The sequence below is a fragment of the Natrix helvetica genome, assembly GCF_964273705.1.
Source record: "Natrix helvetica genome assembly, chromosome: 2".
Classification (NCBI taxonomy): Eukaryota; Metazoa; Chordata; class Lepidosauria; order Squamata; family Natricidae; genus Natrix; species Natrix helvetica.
In genome coordinates, this window is record NC_138552.1 from 92,332,182 (window position 1) to 92,357,765 (window position 25,584).

The 25,584-nt window shown below is 38.8% G+C and overlaps 1 protein-coding gene across 1 annotated transcript in view; it reads right to left on the reverse strand.

Annotated features, from left to right (window-relative positions):
• SNX30 (sorting nexin family member 30) overlaps positions 1 to 25,584 on the reverse strand; it is a 32,511-nt gene continuing 6,927 nt past the window's right edge. Inside the window, exons 2-9 of the mRNA XM_081941324.1 lie at positions 19,111 to 19,299; positions 18,144 to 18,254; positions 16,445 to 16,603; positions 15,774 to 15,969; positions 15,197 to 15,396; positions 10,090 to 10,176; positions 7,953 to 8,105; positions 1 to 6,480 (exon numbers count right to left, since the gene is read on the reverse strand). Coding sequence (XP_081797450.1) covers positions 6,421 to 6,480; positions 7,953 to 8,105; positions 10,090 to 10,176; positions 15,197 to 15,396; positions 15,774 to 15,969; positions 16,445 to 16,603; positions 18,144 to 18,254; positions 19,111 to 19,299 — 1,155 coding nt within the window. The 3' untranslated portion in view covers positions 1 to 6,420. The remainder of the gene's footprint in view (positions 6,481 to 7,952; positions 8,106 to 10,089; positions 10,177 to 15,196; positions 15,397 to 15,773; positions 15,970 to 16,444; positions 16,604 to 18,143; positions 18,255 to 19,110; positions 19,300 to 25,584) is intronic.

Here is a 25,584-nt window from a genome sequence, read left to right on the forward strand (position 1 = left end):
TTACTGGTAGAGAAAAATACATTTATTGAATGTCCTTTTGTCAAAAGAAACTGTATTCATGAAGATACACAAAGAATCTCCCACATTTTATAAATTAGTTTACTTCCCTTTTCCCCACAAAATATTAACTACATAAGAAACACATCACAGAATCCTTTTTTTAAACATACTATTTATACATTTCTTAAAAAGCCCAAAATGGAGTGACCATGCTAGCACCTGGACAAAATTCACTGGAAAAAAATATTTGGTAAGCCTCACCTCAGTGCTGGTGCAAAGTATGGCATGGGCAGTTGTTGTTTTTTGCCGAGGCATGTCTTTAGATTTCCCAAATCTGATCACAAAATGAAATCCATTTACGTATTTTGTTCAAGTGGAAACAAATAGCTGACGTGGGCTAAATAGTCTTTTAGAAAACTATCCTAAATAGTTTTCCTAAACAGGAACTGTTGAAAAGGCCCAATCCATAGCATATAACAAACAGCTTTTATCTTCCAGAATCTGCGAGATTCGGTTTCAGGTACCTGAGGATCTTTAATGGAATGCATGCCAAGGAATAACAACTAATTTTTACATCGCTATGATAAATGTGGTTCAGATGACATGCCAACTCATTTATTCATTGAAGATAGCTGATTGAATCAACTAGATTAGTGATGGCAAACCTTTTTGGCATAATGCAATGCACAGGCGACCCCCGTGTGCACCCTGCCCCCCGTGCATGTGTGACAGACACCCAAAAACCATCTGGCCGACAGGAGACGCGCGTGCATGCGCAGTAGCTGGGGTGATGGCTCGCATGCCCTCGGAGAGCCATAGGTTCGTCATCGCGGAATTAGATCTTTGGCATTGTTTCACATTCGGTTAGCTTGCTTGACCACAGCATACAACGTAACTTATTTAAATAAGTTTGAATACACTTATTTAAGGTGTTTTGTTCCTGTTCTTGTTTCTGGCTAGCAAGGGATGATATTAAACAATCCAGTAAAGATATAGTGGGGAGAAGCCAGGTAGCACAATGGAACACATCTATATCTAACCTTGTCATACTATCATGCCCTCCGAACGTCACACGTATCTTTGCTGTGCAAGCATTGTACAAGTTTTATTGCTTCTGCTTTGTTGCTAAGCATCACTGCAGAAGTTGGATTTGGCATCTGCCCACAAGGATATAGGAGGAATTAACCTCGGCTTTTGCAGCCTTTCTTCTCCCGTTATTACTATATCAGATTCTTTCAGAGACAAAATAGGAAATGTCTAAAGCAGCTTCAGAAGATGAATAGCCTCTTTCAGCAAAGCATTTATGGTAACTCCCAGGGTGGAGTTGTATTTCTGTTTAAATCGGTTCATGCCAAGTTCAGAGAGAAATTGCCTGGCATCAACTTGAGGGGGAAAAATGGCTGTTGGTGGCCATGTGTGCCTCTTGCTAGATGTTGATGGCCGAGGGAGCTTTAAAATCTAGAGGTACAGAAAATAGGCAGGCAGCCAGGACCCACCTTCAAAAACAAACAGCTGAGAGGTAAACTGCATGGTTTGCCAACTGAAAATATCAAATATTTCTCAATGGTTTGTGAAATATTTATTTTTAAAAAAGCTGAATGGGCTGAAGAATCTGATTTAAGGCAACTTCCTAACATTCTTTTCTTTTTTTATTTAATAATGATGCCCCACAAAGCCATAGCTTTCCTAAAGCTCCTGGGAAAAAATTCAACCTGGCCCCAGTTTTTGTGGTCCACATGGGCAATTCAATTTCTAGCAATGGTCTTAAGCAAATCATTTAATATTACTGTTAAAAGCTGTAATCAACTTAAGCATTGGGTGGCAAAGGAACATGCTCACACTCAAAGGGGCTTCTTTTTCCCTTTTTAAGATGCACACTGTTATCAGGTATACAACAGGAAACACCATTTGTAGTGCAATTCAGGAAATGCATCACTACATTACAATCTAAAGTTCCAATGTAAAGTTTGGAACGTTAAAAAACCTATGAGAAAATGCCAAAAGATGGATTTCAATTGACCTGTCAGTCATCTTTGGAATAAGCATTGGGAGTTGAGAAGCCAACACAATAGAACATCTGTAAATGCTAAATAGTTAAAGTAAGATTGCTTTCCAGACTTCAAACCAGGTAGAGATGACCTCTATTATTAATGTTGATTGTAAAATGCAAAGAAAAATGTCCATACCTATGTCCATACGTTTTAGCATAAGATTCAGAGAGAAAAATCACTCCTGTTTCGTTTGCTCCAATATTGGGCAAAGTGCTATTTATATACCGTCTTTTGAAAGATTTTTATTTTGTGAAAAGAAATCACCCCTGAATAAGAGGTTTGTCAAATCAACTCTTTGACAATAGCAAAATATAAGCATATTAACAATTTGGGGAACATGAGTGAAGAGAAACCTAGCATTAAAGTCCCATGAATCAAAAGCACATATCAAACTTCTTGCTACATTTTACATAAGCCCCAAAGAAATCAAATCTTAAAGGGTCATTTCTTTTCACAATGTTGGAAATTATATCTGTGTTTAATTAAACACAGGGCTAGATATATGCAAAAGCTAAACAAGCTGCAGTTTAGGGCCTCATAAAATTCCAGAATTATTTTGCTTTTGAGAAATCAATAAAGAAAATGTTTTAAATTGTATCTGATGTCAGTTTTCTGATTTTGCAAATATGTGTATTATTACTTACTAAAAATGATCTTGATTATTTTGTCAGCATTGTGTGTATGAAATATGCCTTAACATTATTTTAAAAATTACATTTAAGTATTATTTCCAAGGCATATTATATTGTCATCTATGAGATCAAGCCAGCCAAATGATTAATATGTAATCAATAAAACCATTTGAAAATGATTCGCATTTTTCACTTTAAATACCTCGCTGAAAATTATACATACATATTTTGAATACACAAAAAATTGTGTTTGTGTTTGTATACAATTGTTTTTGTTTGATAATCCAAAGTCTTATTTTGGTACACACTTTTGTGAGATATTCAGATTCAGGTGTAATGTTTTAGCAAAGGGCTCTGTTCTATATAGCTCACCAAGTCTAAATCTGGCACTGGTTAAATAGACAAGGATTTATTTCAAAAGTCCTCATGTGCTGGTTATGGAAGCCAGGTGATAGCAACTCTGGAATGTGTTGGAGAGATTGTCTACTGAGATAGAGCCTTGTTTAATAACCAGGTATGCAGATCTGTCCCAGTGCAAGCCAGCCTCAGGTGTTACATGCAGTTTTTTTAAAAAACAAACAGGCCATCGGAGTTATGCAGACATAAAGAATTACATAGTTTACAAGAACAACTTTGTATGACATTACTATCATTATCTTTTTAGAAAGTAATTCACATTTGTTTTTTTCTTAGTAATATATTGGTCATTTCTCTAAATTATTATAGAGTTAGCAAGCTGGCACAAAAACAGAAGGCTTGCTTAACACCACAGCAATAAATATGTTCCATCATCTGTTATGGGGTAAGGTAGTAATCCCCCAGTAGTAACAAATCTACTGCCAAGTTTTAATTAGCTAGTATTTCTTTCAAAAAAATATCAGCTTGATCTACAACCATGCACGTAGGAAACACAGAAGCAGCCGTAGCCTGGGTTAGAAAAAACAAGATCTCCGAAGAAAAAGGCCATTTCTCAAGCCAAGCAGTTATAATTAACAATTATAACAAACACTTATAATTGTGTGAGTTAACATTTAAAATAAAAACTTTTGGCTATAAATTGAAAAAAAATTATAGCTACTGAAAAATGTGTGCTACTTCTCCCCCCAGTGGTCAAACATTGACAACAGGATTCAGTTTGGTTTATTAAGATAATAAATACAGGGCTGGCAATTGTGATACATCTATGAGTAATGGGCTGGGGCAAAGTGGAATAAGCAGGAATATTTGCCTTATTTTTGTTTGGTCCATTTAGTCCCCAAGTTGGCTTCTACTGTATTCAACCAAAAGAATGAGCAGATCAGAGCAGAAAAAAATATAGCTTATCAATTCTTATTAGAGCAGAATGAAGTAATAAGTCTGCTTAGGGAATTTAGAAATACGAACAGTTGGAATAAGAGAAGCTGCTAAATTCTAACACTAATAAGAATTAAGAAAAAGAAAACACTGCAGGGAGAAGAATGACTTTTTCCCAGCTCTGAAAATGAATGGGAGAGAGTTTTCTAATACAATTAAATTATACTATTCAGATACATATAGGAACAACTGCACCTCTTCTCTATGGTGCTTTTATGGGTGTTGGAACAGACAATTCTTTTTCTTTTTTGCCTTTTTTTAAAACAAACAAGCAAGGCGTTTGTGGCAACATCTATTATCTGAACTACAAACTATTGTTTCCCACACTTTTTGTGGTTACTGTTTGATCATATATTTATGTATATCTAATCATCTAAACTTAGAGCAAGTGAAAATTCTTCCCCTAAGCAAGTATCACATGTGAGATCCACTACCAGAAATGCGCCTGAATTGATATATAAAAATACACCTTATTTTAATAACTTATTTTAAGTTATTGATTTTAATTAATTTAGACTCAAGCGTCACAGGTTCTAAAAACTGAGGATCGCTATGGGGGCCATGATTTCAGAAGTTCATTTCCAGAAATTATCCTAACACAGATTTTCAATTTTCCTTCAAGTTAATAAGAGATTTAGGGTACTGGTGTCCAAACTATTGAAACTGAGAAAAATGTAACTGAAGCTTTTAACAATGCTTTTTGTGCATTTTACGTGCTGGCATTCTAATAGTTTGAACACTCGATGATCGTAGGTAATAATAAAAATAGCAAATTGCTAGTTAAACAGTGTTATAGCTGTTATAGAGCAACGCTGACAAAACTATGTAAGTCTGTTGAGCAGCCAACCATCAAGTATTTCAAAGTTTTTTAAAGCATTATTTAAGCTACTTTTCATTAACATGATGGATGTCATACTATGCAGATCTTTTAACTTTTATCAGCCCAAGCATGGCAGCCAAAATTGCTTGAGGACGGGAATTGTAGCCTAACCGGTCTGGAAGACAATACACTGAGGAAGGCAGAAAGTTTTCAGAGCTTATAGTCCACGTTATCTCATACATCTAATGATGTTGGCTCTAGTTCACAAAATGTCATACAGAAATAAATTCAGATTTAATTCAATGTTTTTTTGCTATTGAACAAATCACTACTCTCAAATCTTACACTTCTGGGTTTTTTATGGCTATCGTATAAAAAAAAAATCCAAGGAATTCTTAAAAATATAAATCAAGAAACTTTAGATCAAGGCTCCATTTTGGTTGTACAACTCCCTTTCAAGGATACAATGAATTCAGAATTCCGCAAAATAAATACCTATTGAACTAAAAAGAAACACAAGAACAAAGGCAGAATCATAAGTGCTTGAAATGCTGAGCTGATCCATTTAGTAGGGAAAAGTGGTACTTTCCCTCCAGATTCCTTAAATGTGTCAAGAATTTATTTCAGAATTCAGAATTATTTCAGTAAAAAAACCACCTACAGATATAGTTAACTATTTGCTTGCTTAAATACTTCATACTAATTTATCTTGAAGAAGATTCCCACAGTAAAAAAAAAAAAGGTTAGGTGACAATGAGAAGTTTGGCATGAGCTAAGACATGACATAGAGAGTAGCTTATCACACACACAAACCAAACATTTTGAGAAATCAAGAAATTACCTGGCTTTCCATTCTTTTTTAAAGGAAAAAAACCGTAAACAATACTGGATACAAACTTTGGGAATCATAAGTTTCTTTCCTCTACCATTCCAAAGTTGAAGTCAGAGTATGCACCATATCCATAGGTTAGATTAGAAACATTATTTTACAAATATTCTGTACATTTCCAATATATTATATGGAGACCATAGCAACTCTTGTTTCTACATTAAATTAAATATTTCCCATTCTGCACAAAAAGCTCACATTAAAGAGATGCTACAGAATCCAACAGGTATCTTACATCAATCATATTCCCTTTCTAGATGCGAAGGGAAGCAAAATCCGGATGGCTTGAAGATGCTTGTTTTACAATCAACATACCTTATCCTGACCAATAACAAAAAGGAAGGGCAAGTTGGCACCTTGCATTTAAGAGTCTTTATTATTATTACGATTTTAGTGTTCCATTCATCAATTTCATTTAATATAAAGTGGTCCAAGAGAAAAAAGTGCTCTTGTTTTAACTTCCATCATCCAAAGTAAGAATGTCCAAGGTGGTTTGGTTAAAAAGTGGCAAAAAATGTACAGTTCAGAATTAGCACACTTGGTGTTCCTCCGGGAGAGAAAAAAAATCCTACATCAAGGTGTATAGTAAATCTTCAATATAATTAGTGGTAGTGATTCTGGGCATTTGGTGAATGTCCATGGTGCAGGGAAGAAATTCAGAAAAAAAGCTACTGTTTATTTGGTCTCAGTCTTTTCTTGCAACAGTGGTATAATAGACTCCCACGCTGTAAGGCACTATTTGAACCAAAGAAACAGATACAATTAACAATGCCATTTTAAATCAAGTAGTCATAAGAATGGTCTTATAATAATGTCATTTAAAACTGAAGCAGGCCTAAATAACAACCTTGAAGATTGTCTTCCTTTAGGTGGGATATCTCACATCCTTTCCAAAGCTAGCACCTTCCAGTTGCATTGGAGCTTATATTTTCAAGATTTCCCACCTATCAAAGGTTCAGGTACTTTTGCCACACAGACATCTGTAGCTTTAGATCATTTTCCTCAACAAATCATAGAACAAGTTCATTTGTTTAAATGGGTTTTCTTTATATAGTTTTAGGACTTGTGGGTAGGGCAGATCATATTTTGGGTGATACTTGTGAATTGAAATTGAAAATTCAAAAAGATTCATAAAACTTTTTAGCCCCATGGTAGGTGGAGCATGGCCAGAGTGAACAAACATGAAGGCGAACAGGAACAAAGGAGTTATGTGGAAGAGACACTGTGGGAAGGAGCATAGGAAATATACAATATTTATTTGTTTTGTAATAAATCAATATAAGATGATATTAAGGAGAGCCAAAAAAGTATATGGAAAAAAGCCCATGTGGAAAGAAGTCCTGACAAGTTAAAAATATCTATTAGTCTTATTTACAGTGTAAAAAATTACTTACCCACATATGGTTTCACACAATTTACAACTCATTCAACTGTACACTAATGAACCTGTTTGCATTTCCAATAGTATCTGGGTTATTTGGTAGTAGCACTATTGCTCTGAAAGTTTTGATACTTTTAAGATCCTACTTAATAGCACTGGGGTTTATTTAGGTCCAACAATGTCTATTCCAACTGCTCGATTCCTAAATCATCTCTGACATTTTTAAAAGGATAAACTTTTACAGAAGTTTTGCAAAAGCATGCAAAAATATGTCAAATTCTTCAAGGAAACTAGGGATTAAAATTTAAATTTTATGAAAATGGGGTGCAGGGGTGGGGTGGGGGGAATTGATTGGGCGGCCCCGCAATGCCAATACTGTTTGGCAGATCTCAATCATTTTAACATACACAAGTATCTTTTTGATCAGTGTTAACATGTGACTTCTGCAAGGTACTACCCAGAACAGAATTAATGGTGGCCTTGCAAATAGCCTTTGGCAGTCAGTCCTCTATAACCTGATGACTTCCAAATGTGTTGGAAGGACATTTCCCAGAATTTGCAACCAATCTAGCCCATGATATGCAAGGTTAACCTATGCTATGGCCGTCACTTACTGGCAAACTACAAGAGTCATTCCCTGCTCTACCTCTGCGGACAGGATTCGGCCTCATCAGTGGAAATATAAAACTAATAAAGCTTTAACAGGAAGAGAGAGAGAGCAATTCTAAATCTTATTGCATCAGCTTTATGCACTGGCATAAGCAAGTTAATCAGTAAATTACATTCAATTGCTTTCCTGCATTTAGTGGCAAATTCACAGTATTACCTTCTCGTAATATTGGATGTTTTTATCTGCCATTCCCATCAGCAGCTGCCTAAAATCTTGCCGCTTGTTGTTCTGCCATCTGTCCATGTCAGCCTTCAGGTCAGCATTGAAACACTCTACCCGGTCTTGACACTTTTCAACTTCTGTGGGCATCTGAAAACCAAAAAGGAAGCAATGCTGTGGAAATAAGTTCTGAAAGCTTTTTAGACATCAAAAGATGCCTCCCACTGAGAAGAATCAGAAATACCTTCCAATTTCTCACAGGGAACTTAATTAATGCCTGCTGCAGACTTCATAAAGTTCCGCTCATACAGTCTACTACACAGGTGTCAAACTCGCCACGTCACCTTGTCTTCATGTGATGTTTTGCCACGTTTTTCCCATTCATGGAGCTGGGGTGGGCCTGACCTGAACGTAAGACATCTGGCCCACAGGCTGCTAGTTTGACACCCCCGGTCTACTCTATCTGTATATATGTCACCGTGAAAGACCGAAATTGGTGAATGTCGACATTCACCCGTGAATGTTGGTGAATGTCGACATTCACCGGTGAATGTCGACACATACCAATTTCGGTCTTTCACGGTGACATATATATAACGAGTCAGCGTAACGCTTTACTTTTGCTTTTCGTTCTAACCGCGCAGGATCGCAGTTTTTTTTTAAAAAAAGTCCGCGAATAGAAGACGCTTCAAAGGAAGCGAGGAGCCGAGGTATTAGGGTAAGGGGATTAGGGTAAGGGTGTCGAGAGGATAAGGGTATTTTCGGACATACACCAAGCGACTATGTGAATGTCGACATTCACCGGTGAATGTCGACATTCACCAATTTCGGTCTTTCACGGATACACCAAGCGACTATGTGAATGTCGACATTCACCGGTGAATGTCGACATTCACCAGATTTCGGACTTTCACAGTAACATATATACTCAAATCATTATAGTGGTACTTCAATATTCAACTGCTTCAAAATTCGTTGAATTTGGTACTCAACGTATTTCGAAAACGTTGTCCCAGTACTTGGCATTTGTTTAGTATGCAACATGCTGTGACAGGAAGAGGGGGATAGGGGGATGGCTGCAGAGAACAGACACGAAGTCAGCCATCCCGGGAAGGTCACTGCAAAAGGAAGCAGGGGATGGCCACAGAGGGTGGATAGGAAGCTGGCCATGCTGGGAAGGTCACTGACAGGGAAAAGAGACACACAGAAAGTTCTTCCCAGCCAAAACAAAGGGTCAGGTAGTAAGTCACATTTTTCGTTTGGGATTTGTGCGTTTTAGTACTTGACGCACCTTCTGAAACCAATTAACATGTACCGAGGTACCATTGTACTTACCATGGTAAGTACAATATGATGATTAAGTACAAAGTATAAATAAGAGCCGTATATATTAAGGATCTTTTGCTTTCTTAGCTATAGAAATATAAAGAAATTCTAAAATTAAGGTACCAAACAAGGTATTGGCTTTTAGCCAAGATTGAATGATATAAATTTCTCAGCACAGTTCTAAAGTATATTGGGTAGCCTTGGGTGAATACTGCTTTCAACATGAGATTGTTCAAAAAACAAAATGGAGTTACAATTGGATGTTATCCTGGGAGAGATTTTCAGGCTATTACATACAGAATTTGGTAAATTAAATCCAATGAAGCTTATTCCCAAGGCAAGCAATTAATAATCCTTCCACAAAATAGCACTGATTTTTTTTAATCCTGTAGGTTCTTGGGCAAGAACGAATAGCGACAAAGCAAACTCAGAACACTTATCAAGAATAAACTGAAGGAGATGTGCTATTATGTCCAGAAATGAAACCAATAATTCTTCATCTCCTTTACTTCATGACCCAAAATACATCAACTGCATAAAAGCTTCTATTCACCTATCAAGACACAGTTTTATAATTCGAACAGAAAATGCTTCTTATAATTAAATAGAGTTGAGATACTATACTTCATAAGAATTCTTGCTTATTTTCAAAATAACTTCTTTCACAAAACTGACCCACATCCTAGCCTCTGAATTGAAATAAGATGCTACTACTCAAAGAACAGAAAAAGATATTGGAAAGCTTCAGTAAAATAAACTATGGAACAGACCCCACATTCTATTTAAAAGCTTCTCCCCCATAGCAAACCTTGGGACGGTCTTCTCTTTTGAGGGCCACGGCTTCTAGTTTGGCTTCATATTCTGCTTGAACGTGATCTCTTTTCTTCAAGACATTCTAAGAGGGGAGAAGAGAGAAAGAGGCGCTGCAATTGATTAATTAATTAATTAATTTAATTAACTGTAAAAATCAATGGTGTCTTTTTATACTACAGGAAAGCTTCCATTTTTCTAGATATCATATTCTGTATAGCAATGACAAGCATAATCTATTTGAAACAACAGCGGTTCAGAAAAATAATACAGGTAGTCCTTGACTTGAGAGGGACGCGGTGGCTCAGTGGCTAAGATGCTGAGCTTGTCGATCAGAAAGGTCAGCAGTTTGAATCCCTAACGCACGTAAAGGAGAGAGCTCCTGTTACTTGTCTCACCTTCTGCCAACCTAGCAGTTCGAAAGCATGTAAAAATGCAAGTAGAAAAATAGGAACCACCTTTGGTGGGAAGGTAACAGCGTTCTGTGCACCTTCGGTGTTTAGTCAGGCCGGCCACATGACCATGGAGACGTGGACAGTGCGGGCTCTTCGACTTTGAAACAGAGATAAGCAGCGCCCCTAGAGCCGGAAACGACTAACACACATGTGCGGGGGAATGTTTACCTTTACCTTAATCCTTGACTTACAAGCCTTTATTTTGTGAACAAAATTACAATGGTATTGAAAAAAGTGACATGACCTTTTTCATATGACCATTGCAGCATTCCCACCGTCACATGATCAAAACTCAGACGCTTGGCAACTGGCATGTATTTTGACAGTTGTAGTGTCCCAGGGTCATCCGTTCATCTTTTGTGATCTTTTCACAAGCAAAGTCAACAGGGAAGCCAGATTCACTTAACCATGTGTTTCTAACTTAACAACTCCAGTAATTCTGCAACTAACAACTGTGGCAAGAGATGTTGCAAAATGGGGCAAAGTTCACTTGACAATTGCATAGGCTAAAATCTAAACTGATCGGTAGACGGAGCTACCTGTCCTGGTTTTGCACCATACAACCATGTGCTATGCTGGCCCTTCACTCCTAATTTCTCAAAATTCCTCCAGAGATCCTAGGAAGTTGGCAGCACAAGTCTTTGATTCAGGACTCTGATTTATCTATAAAATACGGACAACTAATGTAAGTTTCTCTTCTTTTTCACATTTTAGAACATTGCAATGCAGTTTGAAAATACAAAGATGTTTACTTTACAAAAGGAGAGAGAGAGAGAGAGAGGAGGCGAGGTTCCTTCAGAAGATAACATCTATCAGCCCCCCCCCAAGTTACAAGTTTTCTAAACAAAGACTCCCTTATTTGTTTCTTTTTGTTAATAACCATACATCTCTTTTGCTTTTGCATCCATATTTTATTTATTTATTCATCCATTCATCTATATATTCTTCAGCTCCTATGCCTAGAGTCAGTGCTTCTTCACTTCAGCAATATATGAGCAAAAACTACAACCTTCATCACTTAAGTCAGGGGGGTATCAAACTGGCAGCCTGCGGGCCGGATGCATCACATGCAGTTCTGCGAATGGGAAAAACGTCGCAAAACGTCATGTGATGCGGCAAGTTTGACACCTGGTACTTAAGTGGACCAAGTCTAAGACTGAAGGTTGACAAAGGACAAAAAATACAGAGAACAGATGCAACGTCCACAGCTCAATCTCCCTCGCAATTTGAGCCTGATGTGTTCAGATCAATGTATCAATAGGGCTTAACCCAACCACTTATCCCATTAGTGGAAAGACAGTTCTATGTGGCTACATCTATGGTCATATCATCTCTAATACTGCCTCCCACCAACAATAATTAACAATCTAAATGCCTCACATTTCCTCAACACATCCATCTCCAGTTTACCCAACTACGGAAATCAGATTGAAAAATGACTGGCAATTATGATAGGTGCATAGCCAGCAAATGCACAAACTCAAAAAAAACATATTTCCTTTATTTACATCTATCTTCTTCATTTACATCAGATGTGGGGAACTGCAGCTTTTTTTATGACTTGTGAACTTCAAGTCTCCCATGTCCATGCTGGCTCAAGAATTCTGGGAGTTGAAGTCGACAGGTCATAAAAGAGCCATAGTTCCCCACTCCGGGTTTACATCTTAAAATGATATTTTGAGGCCTTTTTACAAATATATATTCGGCAAGATGGGTTGCAGAGTTGAAAAAAAATCAGCCTAGACAGAATTAAGTTAGACTTCAGTTTAGGCTAAGGATTTTCAGCTATTTGTCATAATACAGGTACTCCTCAGCTGAAAAATGAGTAATTGGAACCAGAATTTCCATTACTAAGCGATGCAATTGTAAAAAGCGTGACCTCATGTAATCACTTCACTTAGTGACTGTAATACTGGTCCCATTTGTCACCATCCCAGCTTGGTCCCAAGCCACAGTAAGATAGTCAATTCCCCTGACTATCTACCACAATCCCTGCTCTTTTGGGACTGGTAGAGGTGGCCAAATGGCCAAAAAGTGTGTGGTGGGGGGTTGAATCGAAGCACCTCAGTTGTCATAAGTCCTGGCAGGCAGCCAAGTGCCAGAATTTTGATCAAGTGATTTTGGGAGTGCTGCAACGACCCTAACTGTCTTATTTTCGGGGAAACATGGTACAATACAAAAGCTATTCCTTTTGAGTTTGAATGAATACACACACACACACACACACACACACAAATATATATATATATATATATATATATATATATATATATATATATATATATATATATATATATATATATATATATATGTATACACATACATACATACATACATACATACATACATATATATATATATACACACACACACACACACACACACACATACATATAAATACACACACACACATATGATCTGGGCATTTTATAGCTCCTGGGGCCACTCCCTTTGACTGTTCCTGTCTAGCCAATATGCGGTCAATAAGAAAGTAGAAATAGAAATGTAAGTAAGTGGGCCACAGGAGGAGGGAAAGGAAGCCAAATGCACTCCTTTACTTGGCTGGGGAGAGAAAGCTTTTCTGCACCTGTGGTAGGAAAGTGGTGGCCAGGCGAGGCAAAACTCCCTCCTCCCTCTTCCCTTAACATGATTAAATTAAACTCAGCCTATTGGTTTAACCCTGCACAAACTCCCAGCTGGGGAAAATTAATTGCCCACCCCTGTATTATTCTGGGTTTTATTGATAAAAGACATGTCAAGTTTTTTTTTTCTTTTAAAATTAAAGGTAAAGGTTTCCCTCGCAAATATGTGCTTGTCGTTCCCAACTATAGTGAGCTGTGCTCATCTCCGTTACAAAGCCGAAGAGCCAGCGCTGTCTGAAGAGGTCTCCATGGTCATGTGGCCAGCATGACTAAACGCCAGAGGCGCACGGAACATTGTTAACCTTCCCACCAAGGTGGTCCCTATTTTCCTACTTGCATTTTTTACTTGCTTTCAAACTGCTAGGTTGGCAGAAGCTGGGACAATAATGGGAGCTCACTCCGTTGTGTGGCGCTAGGGATTCGAACCACCAAACTGCCAACCTTTCTGATCGACAAGCTCAGCATCTTAACCACTGAGCCACTGCATCCCTCCTTTTAAAATTAAGACTGGAAAAATTGCAGATCTCTCAAACACCATACAAAGCAGTGCAATTTCTCAAGACAGAGCAAGGATAACTGAGAGCATTTGCCTATTGAGAGTATTTCAAATATATTTTAAACTACTCTAGCATGAACAATATTAACATTTAAAAACTAACTCCTTACCTAATGTGCAAACATTCCATTGGGGACTGTTTGTACTAACTCTGCCCAGTTGTTCTGTCTCAGCCCAAGAGTTCTTATTGCTCTGCTTTTTAAAAAAAACGCAACAGCAGTCAGCATGAAGACTACACAACCTGGCCCTCTTGTAATTCCCACAACCTACATATCGTTAAGTCATACACCAGAAACACACAATTGGATTACATTTAAACAGCAAATCTTCATGTGTTATGTTGACTCCAACCTCTTGGTACATGCAAATAGCATTAAAATAAATTTAAGGTCAAGGAAAACAGGCTTACAGAGTGCCTGTATTGTGGTTAGCCATGAAATCTAAATATAGTAGGGATGTGCAGCAAAATCCGGCAAGATTTTAACTCTCTATTCTGATGGCAACAACCCACATGTATATATATTTTGAAGACAGGGATTTTAAGAGGGAAAAAAACCACATTATACATTGTAAAATTCCTATGCCGTTTGTGAATTACTGTAAGCCAAAATTAAGAGATACCATATAGAATAGATATGCTAGACCTTTGTGGGGAAGTAGTGGGTAATAATCCTCTGTCCTCATCTGCAGTTTGTTGACAAACCATCAATCTCTGCCTACCCAATTCTTAGCATGACTGGTACCACTCCAGGATTTGAAGAATAAAACCATAAATTACATTCCAGGCCCAAGGTTTCAAATAACTCTGCGTAACTATAAGTACCACTAAACTGAGAGCAAATCATATTAAGTAACATAGAAAAGGAAATTTGCTCTAGAAAAGAACATATTTCTGAAAATAGCTCTGATGATGGAATTATTATTATTAATCCAAAGCCAGTTTTCCATCTATTGCCAGCCATAAAAGTTTGCATTCATTGTTCAGTCAGTTCGTGTTCTGGGGGCAGAAACACACAGAGTAGTTTCAGGGATGCTAAAGTGGAAGTTTTTTTAAATTAACGTGTAAAGGGATGGGTCAGAGCTACTTTTCCTTTAAAGGCATGTAGACATCTGTCTTGCAATTCTGTTAGAATATTCATGACTGGGAGAGACATGGTAACAAGGTCAGCCAATGAATAAGCATAGCAACTAAGTCAGCCAAAGGGGGCTTAAACAGATCTGAGTCTGTCCTGAGAATTGAATCTGAAATTACTCTGTCTGCTCTGAACTCTGAGATGAAACTAAGTGTTCTCTCCTGCTTGTAACTTCCACCACATTGAGAAAAATCTACTATTGGTACTGCACATTTATTCATCTGTTATTATGTATATAAAGAAGTTAATGAATCCAGCTGAATCAGTTATCTTTGTGTGCTTTCTGGATTAGATTTTTCTGCAACGAACTCTACATTACCTTCATGGAATCTGAATACAGGATATATTCTCGTAAAACAGGCAGGAAGTCTTCAGTCATGTCTTCACTCAATTCCTCAAGAGCTGTGCAACAGTTTCCAATGCAGGCTGATACTCCTTCAAGAGGTTCAGACACCTCTGTCTCTAGTGCACTCCAGGTTGAATAAACGGGACCATATTCTCGTAGTTCCACTAAATATTCTGCAGCAGATAAAAAAATTAGGGACAGAAAATTCTGTGTTTCAAGATTATGAGCCCTTTAAAAAATAAATTCAAATCCAATTTTGAGTCAAAATATTCATATTCGGCAAGGCACGAGGCAAATAAGAAACTATTTACACTTGGGAAAACCATGAAGAACAGTGTTGTAAGAAGCAAAATAAGGAGAAGAGATATATAAGAATTTAGTGATTTTAAAAACATGCCCAACATTTCCAAAATCTTTTTGCAGAGCTACTTCTGCAGCGTAACAAGTCTACATCCAAGAGACGAGGAATGCATGCATCTTTCACAATTTGTTTCTTGAAAACAAAAATAACAAAATGGGAGTTACAAGGAAAGCTAGAAGTCCTACTTACCCACTTCCTCTTTGATTATCCGCTGTGCTATTCTATCAATAGTTCCTAGCTTCAGAGAAAACGTATCTAGATATTCACCCATGGCAGCAAACTCCAACGGTCGACTTCTTAATTTATAGCTTCCTGTGACATATTTTACCGATTCTCCCATCTTGGTAAGCAAAGCCATTCCTTGTTTTTTGTGAGCATTAAGATCCTGGTATCAATAGAATGATTAATACATTTGCAGCTTTGCTGAAACTATTCACTCTCATACAACTGTCTGAGCAAGAAACAGTCACGTTCATACCACTGAATTTGTTATAGTTAAATTGTGGACTATATGAGTGCTTTTAAAAAGTAGAAAATCCTTAGCAATATCTTAGTGACTATTTTAAAGCAATGAAGACGTCAAAGTGAAGTAACTGTTTGAAGAAAAGAAGGATGTTCTTGGCTACTGAAAAAATTCAGCTGGGTTTATTTTATTGTTCTAAACACTACAAGCCGTACACTAAAAGACAATACTCAACACCTACCAGAATCTAAAGCTAGCATTTAACAAAACAGTTGGCTAATGAATTAAAGAGACATATATTTATGTTGCTGCAAGAAAATGTTCTTAGTCTAAGGGCTTGCACCTCTAATTACACGTTTTGAAAAGCAGAAAATCTGTGTGGATTCAATGCACTTACTTTGGCTGTAAGGAATACATGAAAATGTTCATTGAAAGAAAGTACTGGATGATCCGCAATCCTTTTTAAGAATTTATCCAAGGCCTTTCTCCTCGTCTCAACAAATTCTTCTGAAAAACGGTCAACCACACCTTTAACTACAAATTTTTCTGGAAGAGGCTGAGGAAGGGAGGAAGAAAATTACAGGAAGCTAGATTCATACGTATGTGTGTATGCATATATACGTGTGTGTGTGTGTGTGTGTGTGTGTGTGTGTGTACAGTACTTTTTGCATTATTATCTAGATAACTCTGGAAGAATTAAAATCTATCTTGGAACCTGACATATCTCCTTGATGTTCAGATTACACCTGTTCTGTAGCAGAATGAGTTTTTTCCTTGGTCCCCACCCAGTAAGAGTCACAGGCTTTGGATTTTCTTTGGATTTTTCTGACTTTAGAATCTCAGGCCAGTTAACCATGCAATACTACCTCCCTGCCCCAACCTGCCTTGTCCTTCTGCTTTATCTCAAGGACATCTGGGTTGTTTTAAGTACACTTTGTTCCCTGCAGAGCTGTAAGAGAAGCTGCGACTCGGTCATCGCGGCCTGCATTAGTTGCCAGCTTATCATTGCAATCTCCAAGTTAACAGTAAAATATAGTTAAGACTGCAGTGCTAACATCATAACATCACATCAACTGCAAATTACCTTCCATTTCTGAATATTAATATTTACATTTATGGGGACAACAATTTTGCCACCAGTGCTCTCCAAACATGCATTTTAAATCTCACTTAGTAGTGGCAAAGGCATGAAGTAGAAGATGAATTAAAGTGCAGGTTAAAAATCTCAAAGATCCCAGCAGATAAAGTTAATTTAATAGATGTATTTATCCAGTAACCCACTTTATAAAAAAAGGGAGTGCTATTAGATAACATGATTTGAAAGTGAGCGTGTAAAATGGAATAGTACATCAACAACAAGCAAAGACTGTTTCCAGTCCAAGGAACTTTTGTTATTTATTCATAAAAATCTGCAGCTTCATGAAGTCCAATGAGACTCTCAAATTTAAATCTAAATCAATTATTGGGAAGCTATAAATCGAAATTTTATAAAATAAAAACTTTGAATCATAATCTCAAGGTAACTTAGTTCAACAGAAAATTGTTCAGCGCAGAATTAACATCTTGATATATCCTGAATCCATTTTTCCCTCCATTCAAATTGTGTCCAATTCTCAGAGACTGCCTGGACAAATAATGGGAAGCGTTGTTTTTTTGTTTTTCACTTGTGTCAGAAGCACCGAGGCGATTCCTGAAAGGATTAGCCAGTGACATCACCGTTGCATGGGGGGACGCCCAGTTGGGGGCTCCTTTCATGTCCCCGCAGGAGCTGCAATAAAGGACGAGAGCTCAACCTCACTTCACGGCAGCTCTTGGGTCTCAAACGTGGGCTTTCTAACCTCCTGTCCAGCATTCCAACCATTCAAGCCATTGTGGACCTATAATGGGTGGAATGGGACTTTTCGGCTCCTACTCTTGGCTGTGCCTGCTTCTCCACCAGGGTTCTCCCTCTGGGGATTCACCTCTAGCTTTTCTCGTTGGCTGACATGCCCCCACGCATTCACCCTTGCCAATAGGCCTCCGTCCTAGACCCCTAATGGGAGATAAACACTGTTTAAAAAGGAATAACGTGCTAGTGGCTCTGTCTTAGTACTTACAGGAATGAGATGAGTTGGCTGAGATTCCTCCAGTTTATTCCTGAGCCAATCAAAATCCTGGTATCTTCGGCGCATTGAATACTCTGGCAAGTCAAACTCAGCTCGAGTGGTCTGGAATGAAAGAATAAACATCAAAAGTGGTAAGAGAACAAGAAAGTCGAGTGTATGAAAACTAATGTTTCGCATTTCTTAAATAAAACACATTCTTTCTGAATGCTGCAAAATTCTTGTTTAATTCCGTTTGCAAACCATGCAGCATTTCACAAGCTGAGTCACTCAAGCAACAGAAGAAAATTAAACAAATTATGAATTTTCCCTTCTTAGGCAACTTACAAAGATACAAGGTTCTGGAATACTGTTTTATGGTCCTATTATTATATGCACAAAAGGCAGAAGAAAAAGGTCTTTCTTTCTATAACAAATCCAAAATCAAATTGTTGTCACTTCCATAGATTCACAATTCACAAATGTCTTTTTTGAGTTAAGCTCAACTCCTGGGGGCTACAGAAACATACTGATGCTGTTTACTTGGATATGATACAAAAGTGTCTTTTTCCAGGATAGTGTTTTATTTTACTTTTCATATAGCCATAGTGAGAAAGGGCCAAGATTTTCTGTCTTATTTGAAATTGGGTGGGCTGCAGAAACCTTTCCATTGTTGAAGTTCAAAACATGCAACTAACACCAATTAGAAATGAAAAATATTTTAGATCTTAACCAAGGAAACAAAATGTACTGCAAGAGGGCTCTTGCATGCTTCCAATATGCACATTCTTTTACATTCTTCTATATGAAGAATGCAATCAACTCTGACTTGGCAATTTGATAAATATTCTTAGGACAAGAAGAAACAAACTTTGAGAATGCACGTGAATCCCAATGCTACTTTGCATTTCAAGAAAACTGAAATAAGAGTTGTTTTCAATAAAAGCAATATTTCTGAAAAGAGCAACTTAACTTGTGGTACCTTAGTTGTGACTCGGTAAGTGATGTAAGTCTCCATCGTACAGACATGCTTTTTGGGATCATCAACAGTGACAAAGAGGTCCCTCATTTCCCCATCCAAGTCATCATCCAGTTGTAGTCTATTGAGAAGCGAGGAGGAAGAGGCGGGACTAGAAGTATCTGCCGGAGTACCGTTGGGCAAACTGAGATCCTGGAGGAAGACACAACGATCAGGTGTGGGAAAGAGGGACAAAAACCAGTTCCTGAAGTTCATCCAGAGAAATGAATCAGCAGAAAGAGCCACACATCGAATACTAAATTAAATCAAATCAAACCTTTATTGTCAATGCACAACATGTGTACAATGAAATTAAATGAGCCTCCTTTGGTGCACCCTCCCCCCCCCGAAACAAAAAAAATACATCTCAATACCTCGGCATGACTAAATACCAAAGGCGCACGGAACGCTGTTATCTTCCCACCAAAGGTGGTCCCTATTTTTCTACTTGCATTTTTACATGCTTTCAAACTGCTAGATTGGGACAAGTAATGGGAGCTCACAACATTACGCGGCATTAGGGATTCGAACCGCCGACCTTTCTGATTGACAAGCTGAGTGTCTTAGCCGCTGAGCAATCATGTCCCTTATGTATCTGTCAGATACATATGTGCTTATTTAGATTTTGTTTCTCTAGTCTTTAGATAGAGTTCAATTACTAGTGCCAGTATTTCCCTAATAACTTTAGTGAAATGGACTACAGCCAAAACCTTCAGCTAAGGAATTCCCTTCTAAGCCAATTGATTTTACCTCCTCCAATTCCTCCAGAAGAAGTTGGAAGAGCTCTTTCTGCAGCTGTCTCTGCAAAAGGCAATGCTTTCTATATTCATGATTGCTTTCTGGCTAAGGATTCTTTTTCTTGCTGCTTCAAGCATTTGGGCATTCTCCTTATGCCCAGTTCTATGCCTCTGGAAAATCTGAGATTGGTAAATCAATACCACTGGCATGAGGAAGGAATATTTACGATCTTCTGCAGGGATATGTAAAATTCACAAGTTCAAGAAAAGAATTTTTCCATAGAGCTCTGGAATGTTTCATTCCCCCTCCAGACCCTGCTGAGCCTCCTTTGGATACCATTTTAAAGGCCCTCGATGGCTTCCAAAAAGTAATCCTTTTAAGTCTGAACCATGCCCACAACAGCATGGTGTGGAAGAGGTCTGGCATGGTTCAATGAGGAAATGGAATGTTCTATTCTCAAAACGTACGAGCTTTTTACCACCATGGTCTTTGATTCTCTTTATTTTTCTTCCGACACTTTAAAAATGATCCTTTCGTTTCAGAAAGCACTGTCTGTACGTAAAGGTAAAACAAGTGATGCTTAACTCCTGAGATTTAAATGAACTCAAGCACGTAGCTTTCCTGGCAGTGATAAATTAGTGGTTTGCCACTGTTTTCTTCTATGATATTTTTTCCATTTCCCAGTTTAGCCCACAACCCTGGCATTTTTAGAAGAACCATGGGAGTTCTTAATTCATAACATTTGGTTGTGTTGTGTTGTTTTGTTTTCCCATCTCCCGGTGCAAATTACAGAATTGCACACAAATTAAAAATAGTTTAAAATAAAAAGCAAAGACAATTCTTCAATTTCGGTTGCCTCTTTATCAAGGAAATAAATTGAAAGTAAATCTTACTCATCAGAGATTACATGTTACTGTCAATTTTGCATAATTGTCAGTTTTTAAAACATCAGAGGCTCATGGGAGCAGATGAGATAAAGACAACAAATGGCCGAAAATTATATTACAAAGATGAAATCCAGATACTGCATTACATACAGTATAAAGTATATCCTAAATCAGTGATGGCTAACCCTTTTGTCCTCATGTGCTGAAATCGCGTGTGCCCACACCCACAATGCAATGTGCCCCGCTCCCTTGTGTATGCGCACATGACACTCCCTGCACTGCCCCAGCGCATGACCCCCCAGTCCATTTTGGGCCTAGCAGGCCTCCCTGAAGCCTCCTGAAGCCAAAAATGGGGCATGTGGGAGGGGGCACCCCATCCTCCTATGCTCCCTCCGCCCCCATGCATGCACGCATGACCCCCTGCCTCCCTATATATGCCTCTCGCAGGCACGGCAGAGACCCGAAAATCAGCTGGCCAGCGAGGCACACGTGCATGCGCGGTAGAGCTGAGTTGGGCGACAGCTCACATGACCGCAGAGAGGGCTTATATTGTGTTCAAATTATATTGAACTCACTCTCCAAATGCTACTGTATAGAATAGTTCCATCAACTGGCTTAGAAGAATTTCAGGATCTGCAGAATGACAGAAGCTAAAGATGTGTTCAAGACAAAAATAGCTACCCATGAATTAAGATGAGGGAAAGGGTTCCTTGTGAATTAGAAGAAATACATGAAAATACTGCCCCAAGAGTACTAAAGCTTTTAGAGATGCTATGAGGTATGGACTTCAATGGTAGCCAAATAAGAACCAAGTTTGTGTGATAGGAATGATCTTGCTGATTTCTTGGGAAAGAGTACTGTAATATGAAAACAAGTATTTCAGAAGACAATGTGGAATGTCTCACCTGAGTACAGGTAGTCCTCGACTTAGAACACAATTGTACCCAAAATTTCTGTTGCTAAGCAAGACAATTGTTAAAAGAGTTTTGCCTCATTTTACAATCTTTCTTGCCACTGTTGTTAAGTGAATCACTGCAGTTGTTCAGTTACTAACATAGTTGCTAAGTGAATCTGGCTTCCCCATTAATTTTGATTGTCAGAAGGTTGTAAAAGGTGATCACAGGAGCCTGGGACACTGCAACGTGTCATAAATATGAGTCAGCTGACAAGCATCTGAATTTTGATCACATGATCCTGGGGATGCTGCAAGTGTGAAAAATGACCCTAAGCAACTTTTCTCAATGTCACTAAATGAACTGTTTTAAGTCGAGGACTACCTGTACTGCAATATGCATCGCAAGGCTGATTTTTCTTTCAGACTTTTTCCTATTTCTTTAGAATAAGGAATATCGTTGCTAATACAAATATCCTCTTCCTTAGGTAATATTACTAGTATTTTAGACAATTACACTGAAGCAACAATTTCTATTTTGTCAGTTTTTCTGAACTGCTTTAAGTTACTTATCTAACTTTCTAACCTTATTTTCTATTTGCCATGTTAAAAGTGGGCAGCTAATCTGGCTAATACTCTCTCCATATAGATAGAGAGGATTGAACACCTACGGACAGGCAAAGGAAAGAGCATTCTAGATGGGCTGATTTCTTACATGCTAGCCAATTTGTTGATTCGGTTAAGGAAGGTTACCAGATTGTAGCAATGGAAGAAAGGCTAGAAACAATTCTGATCTTCTAGTTATACTGAGGCCCTATATCTATGATCTCAGTATAACTAGCATCCAGTATCCAACAGCACAGAGGTGGACTGCTCCCAGTTTGGCCCGGATCGGGCAAACCAGTAGTAGCAGCAGTGGGAAGCTCCGCCCACCTGTCCAGACACTTCTGTGCATATGCAGAAGTGTTGCACACGTGTGTGAGCACGAGCAAACCAGTAGTAAAAAATTTGGAAACTTACCACTGCAAAAGCATTAATGTGATTACAGTCGCCTTCCACCTCTACTTAAAAAATTAAATGTTAGTGTGCTATGAAAAAATAGGAATAGCACTTAACCTTATACACTGCTTCAGTGTTTTATAGCCCTCTCTAAGTGATTTACAGTGAGCCAGCATATTGCCCCCAACAATCTGGGTCCTCATTTTACTGGGATGGAAGGACTGAGACAACCGTCAGACAGTCAGAATCAAATGCCTGAATTATTGGTGGTAAGACCCAAATTGCAGGCAGTTGGCAGTCAGCAGAATTTGACTGCCACGCTGCATTCTAACCCACTGTGCCATCACAGCTCTTAAGCAATCTGAATATGTCACAATTCCCATTCCCATTTGAATTGCAACTACAAATACACTTGTTTTTATGTAACTCCTGTATGCATTCTCCAGTATCTTCCGCCCAAAATACACACAGACATTTTTTCTGGCTTATCTCTATATTATATACATTACCAGAGAGGTTATCTGGTTTGTTGAACAATGTAACTCATTTCTCAAGAAACAGCAGAAACTTTGTGGCAGTGCAATCTTCCTTGGAATAAGGACCTTTTGTTAATAAGGAAGATGATACAGGAAATAGATGCAATGTCTATTTCCTGTATCATTCCATTTAACCAGTGATTAGCACATTCTGTTATTACACAAGGTTTAGCATCATTGTGCTTGGCACATACACAGTATTTCTTAGATATCAAGAAATATCTCAACCATAAATATGAGATGGTCTTTACCAGGGGTGGGTTCTGGCAATCACTACTGCTGGTTTGCTCATGGCTGCGCTGCGCGCTTGATGTGCGCATGCACAGTGCAATAAAAGTGCTCTGTGCCTATGCAGAAGCAAAAAATAAGATGGTGGTGCCTATGGCGCCACCAGGAGAACAGGTGATTAGCCGGTTGCAGCGACCCAGGTTGCCAATCCACTACCGCAGCAATGGCAAACGTTTTTTGGCTCACGTGCCATAAGTGGGGGGAGCACAGGGGGGTCGTGTGCAGGCGTGCCGCACCCATAATGCAATGCGCGACCCCCCCCAGTGCGCATGCGCGCACTACAGGCGCGACCCCCCCATTTTTGCATGCTTTTTTTGCCCTCCCCAGGCTCGAGGCTTTATAGGAGCATGGGGAGGGTGAAAACAGCCTCTCCCACCTCCCCCGGAAGCCCTCCGGAGGCTTCAGGGACCTTCAGGAGGCTTCCCTGAAGCCTCCGAAGCAGTCAAAACAACCCTCCGAGCAAACCGGAAGTTACTTCCGGTTTGCTCGGAGGGTCTTTGTAAGCGCTTCTAAGGCTTCAGGGACCTTCAAGAGGCTTCCCTGAAGCCTTCGGGGCAGTCAAAACGACCCTCCGAGCAAACAGGAAGTCTGTTCCCAAATTTTCGGTTTGCCTGTAGGGCTGGTTTTTTGCGCTTCGGAGGCTTCAGGGAAGCTCATGAAGCCTCCGGAGGGCCTCCGGGGGGGCTCTTTTCGCCCTCCCCAGGCTCCAATAAAGCCTCTGGAACCTGGGGAGGGCGAAAAATGGCTTTAAAAAAGGGTGACAGGGCAGTGCCTTGCGTGCCCTGACAAATGGCTCCGTGTGCCACCTGTGGTATACGTGCCATAGGTTCGCCATCACTGCACTACCGGTTCAGCTGAACCGGTAGGAACCCACCTGCACACTCTAACTTCAGGGTTTATGCTAAATAACTACTACTAATAAATAACTTAGAATTTATTATCAAAGGGCAGGTTGCTCTCAACAGACTTTGTCTTCAAGAAGAATGTCATAAATGCAACAGATGTGAACACTCCCTCCCCAACTGGGCAGTGCTTCCAAAAAATAACTTTTCCATAATGCTCATGGAAAAGAATCCAGCCTTCTTTTCCTCCACAGAAGTAGAAAAGGGTAATGTCGTTTTTCCACTTCTGGCCAAAATCATTTTCTTTAGTCATATATTTCTCTTTTGCAAGGAGAATGTCCAGAGACAATACCAATAGTACCTTGTTGCACTCCTCAAAAAAAAAAATCCAGTGGGAAATTAGATCAACTCTTCTTTTTCCTCTGAGAAGATGGGAAAGAACAAAGCAGGGATAGTAACTTTCTCTCTGAATGAAGAATAGATAGCACAGAATTTTCAAGCACCACGTTCCTATCTGAAGTCCTATTTGTTCACGTTTTGTTTGATAACATTGCTAATTCTGTGCCAGTGCTACAGGTATACAAATAAACCAATGAACTCTAACCCTATGCCAAGCTGAATGTTTCTAGAGTAGTGGCAGCGAACCTATGACACACATGTCAAAGGTGATATGCCACAATGTTTTGAGTGACACATCCTTCACCAACACCTGACAACAATTGTTTTGAGTTATTAAAGATACTGAACAAAAATGCAAGAAATATGTGACCCTGGACCAGTCACAGCTTAAAATGGATTCTCGCCATCTGTATCAGTATGCAATCTGTCATCTTGAGAATTGTGATTGGTGGTGACATGAAAGGGTAACTTGCAAATGTGATAGGAAATGTGACAGTCACACAGTTCAGTTGTCTTCAAAACACTGCCTGGGGTGATGGTTTGCATTTGTCTTCAAGGTGCAAAAGCACAGGTTATCTGCAACCACAGTCTCCAAAATAAGCACATTATCTAATGACTGTGTGAAAAACTTTTGCATTCATGTGAACAAGAAGTTTGTCAAATTATAAATGAATATGCAAAGAATCATTTCTCTTTTATTCAGGAGGAAGGGTGACACACCAGCAGAGTCAAGTTAGACGTTTTCTGAATTTGTGAACCCAAAGGTTTGCCAGCCCTGTTCTAGAGAGTTCACTTTTTCATGAAATGCAATGCAATCTCTTCTAAGTTTTGCTTAATCTTTAATTATGCTTTAACAC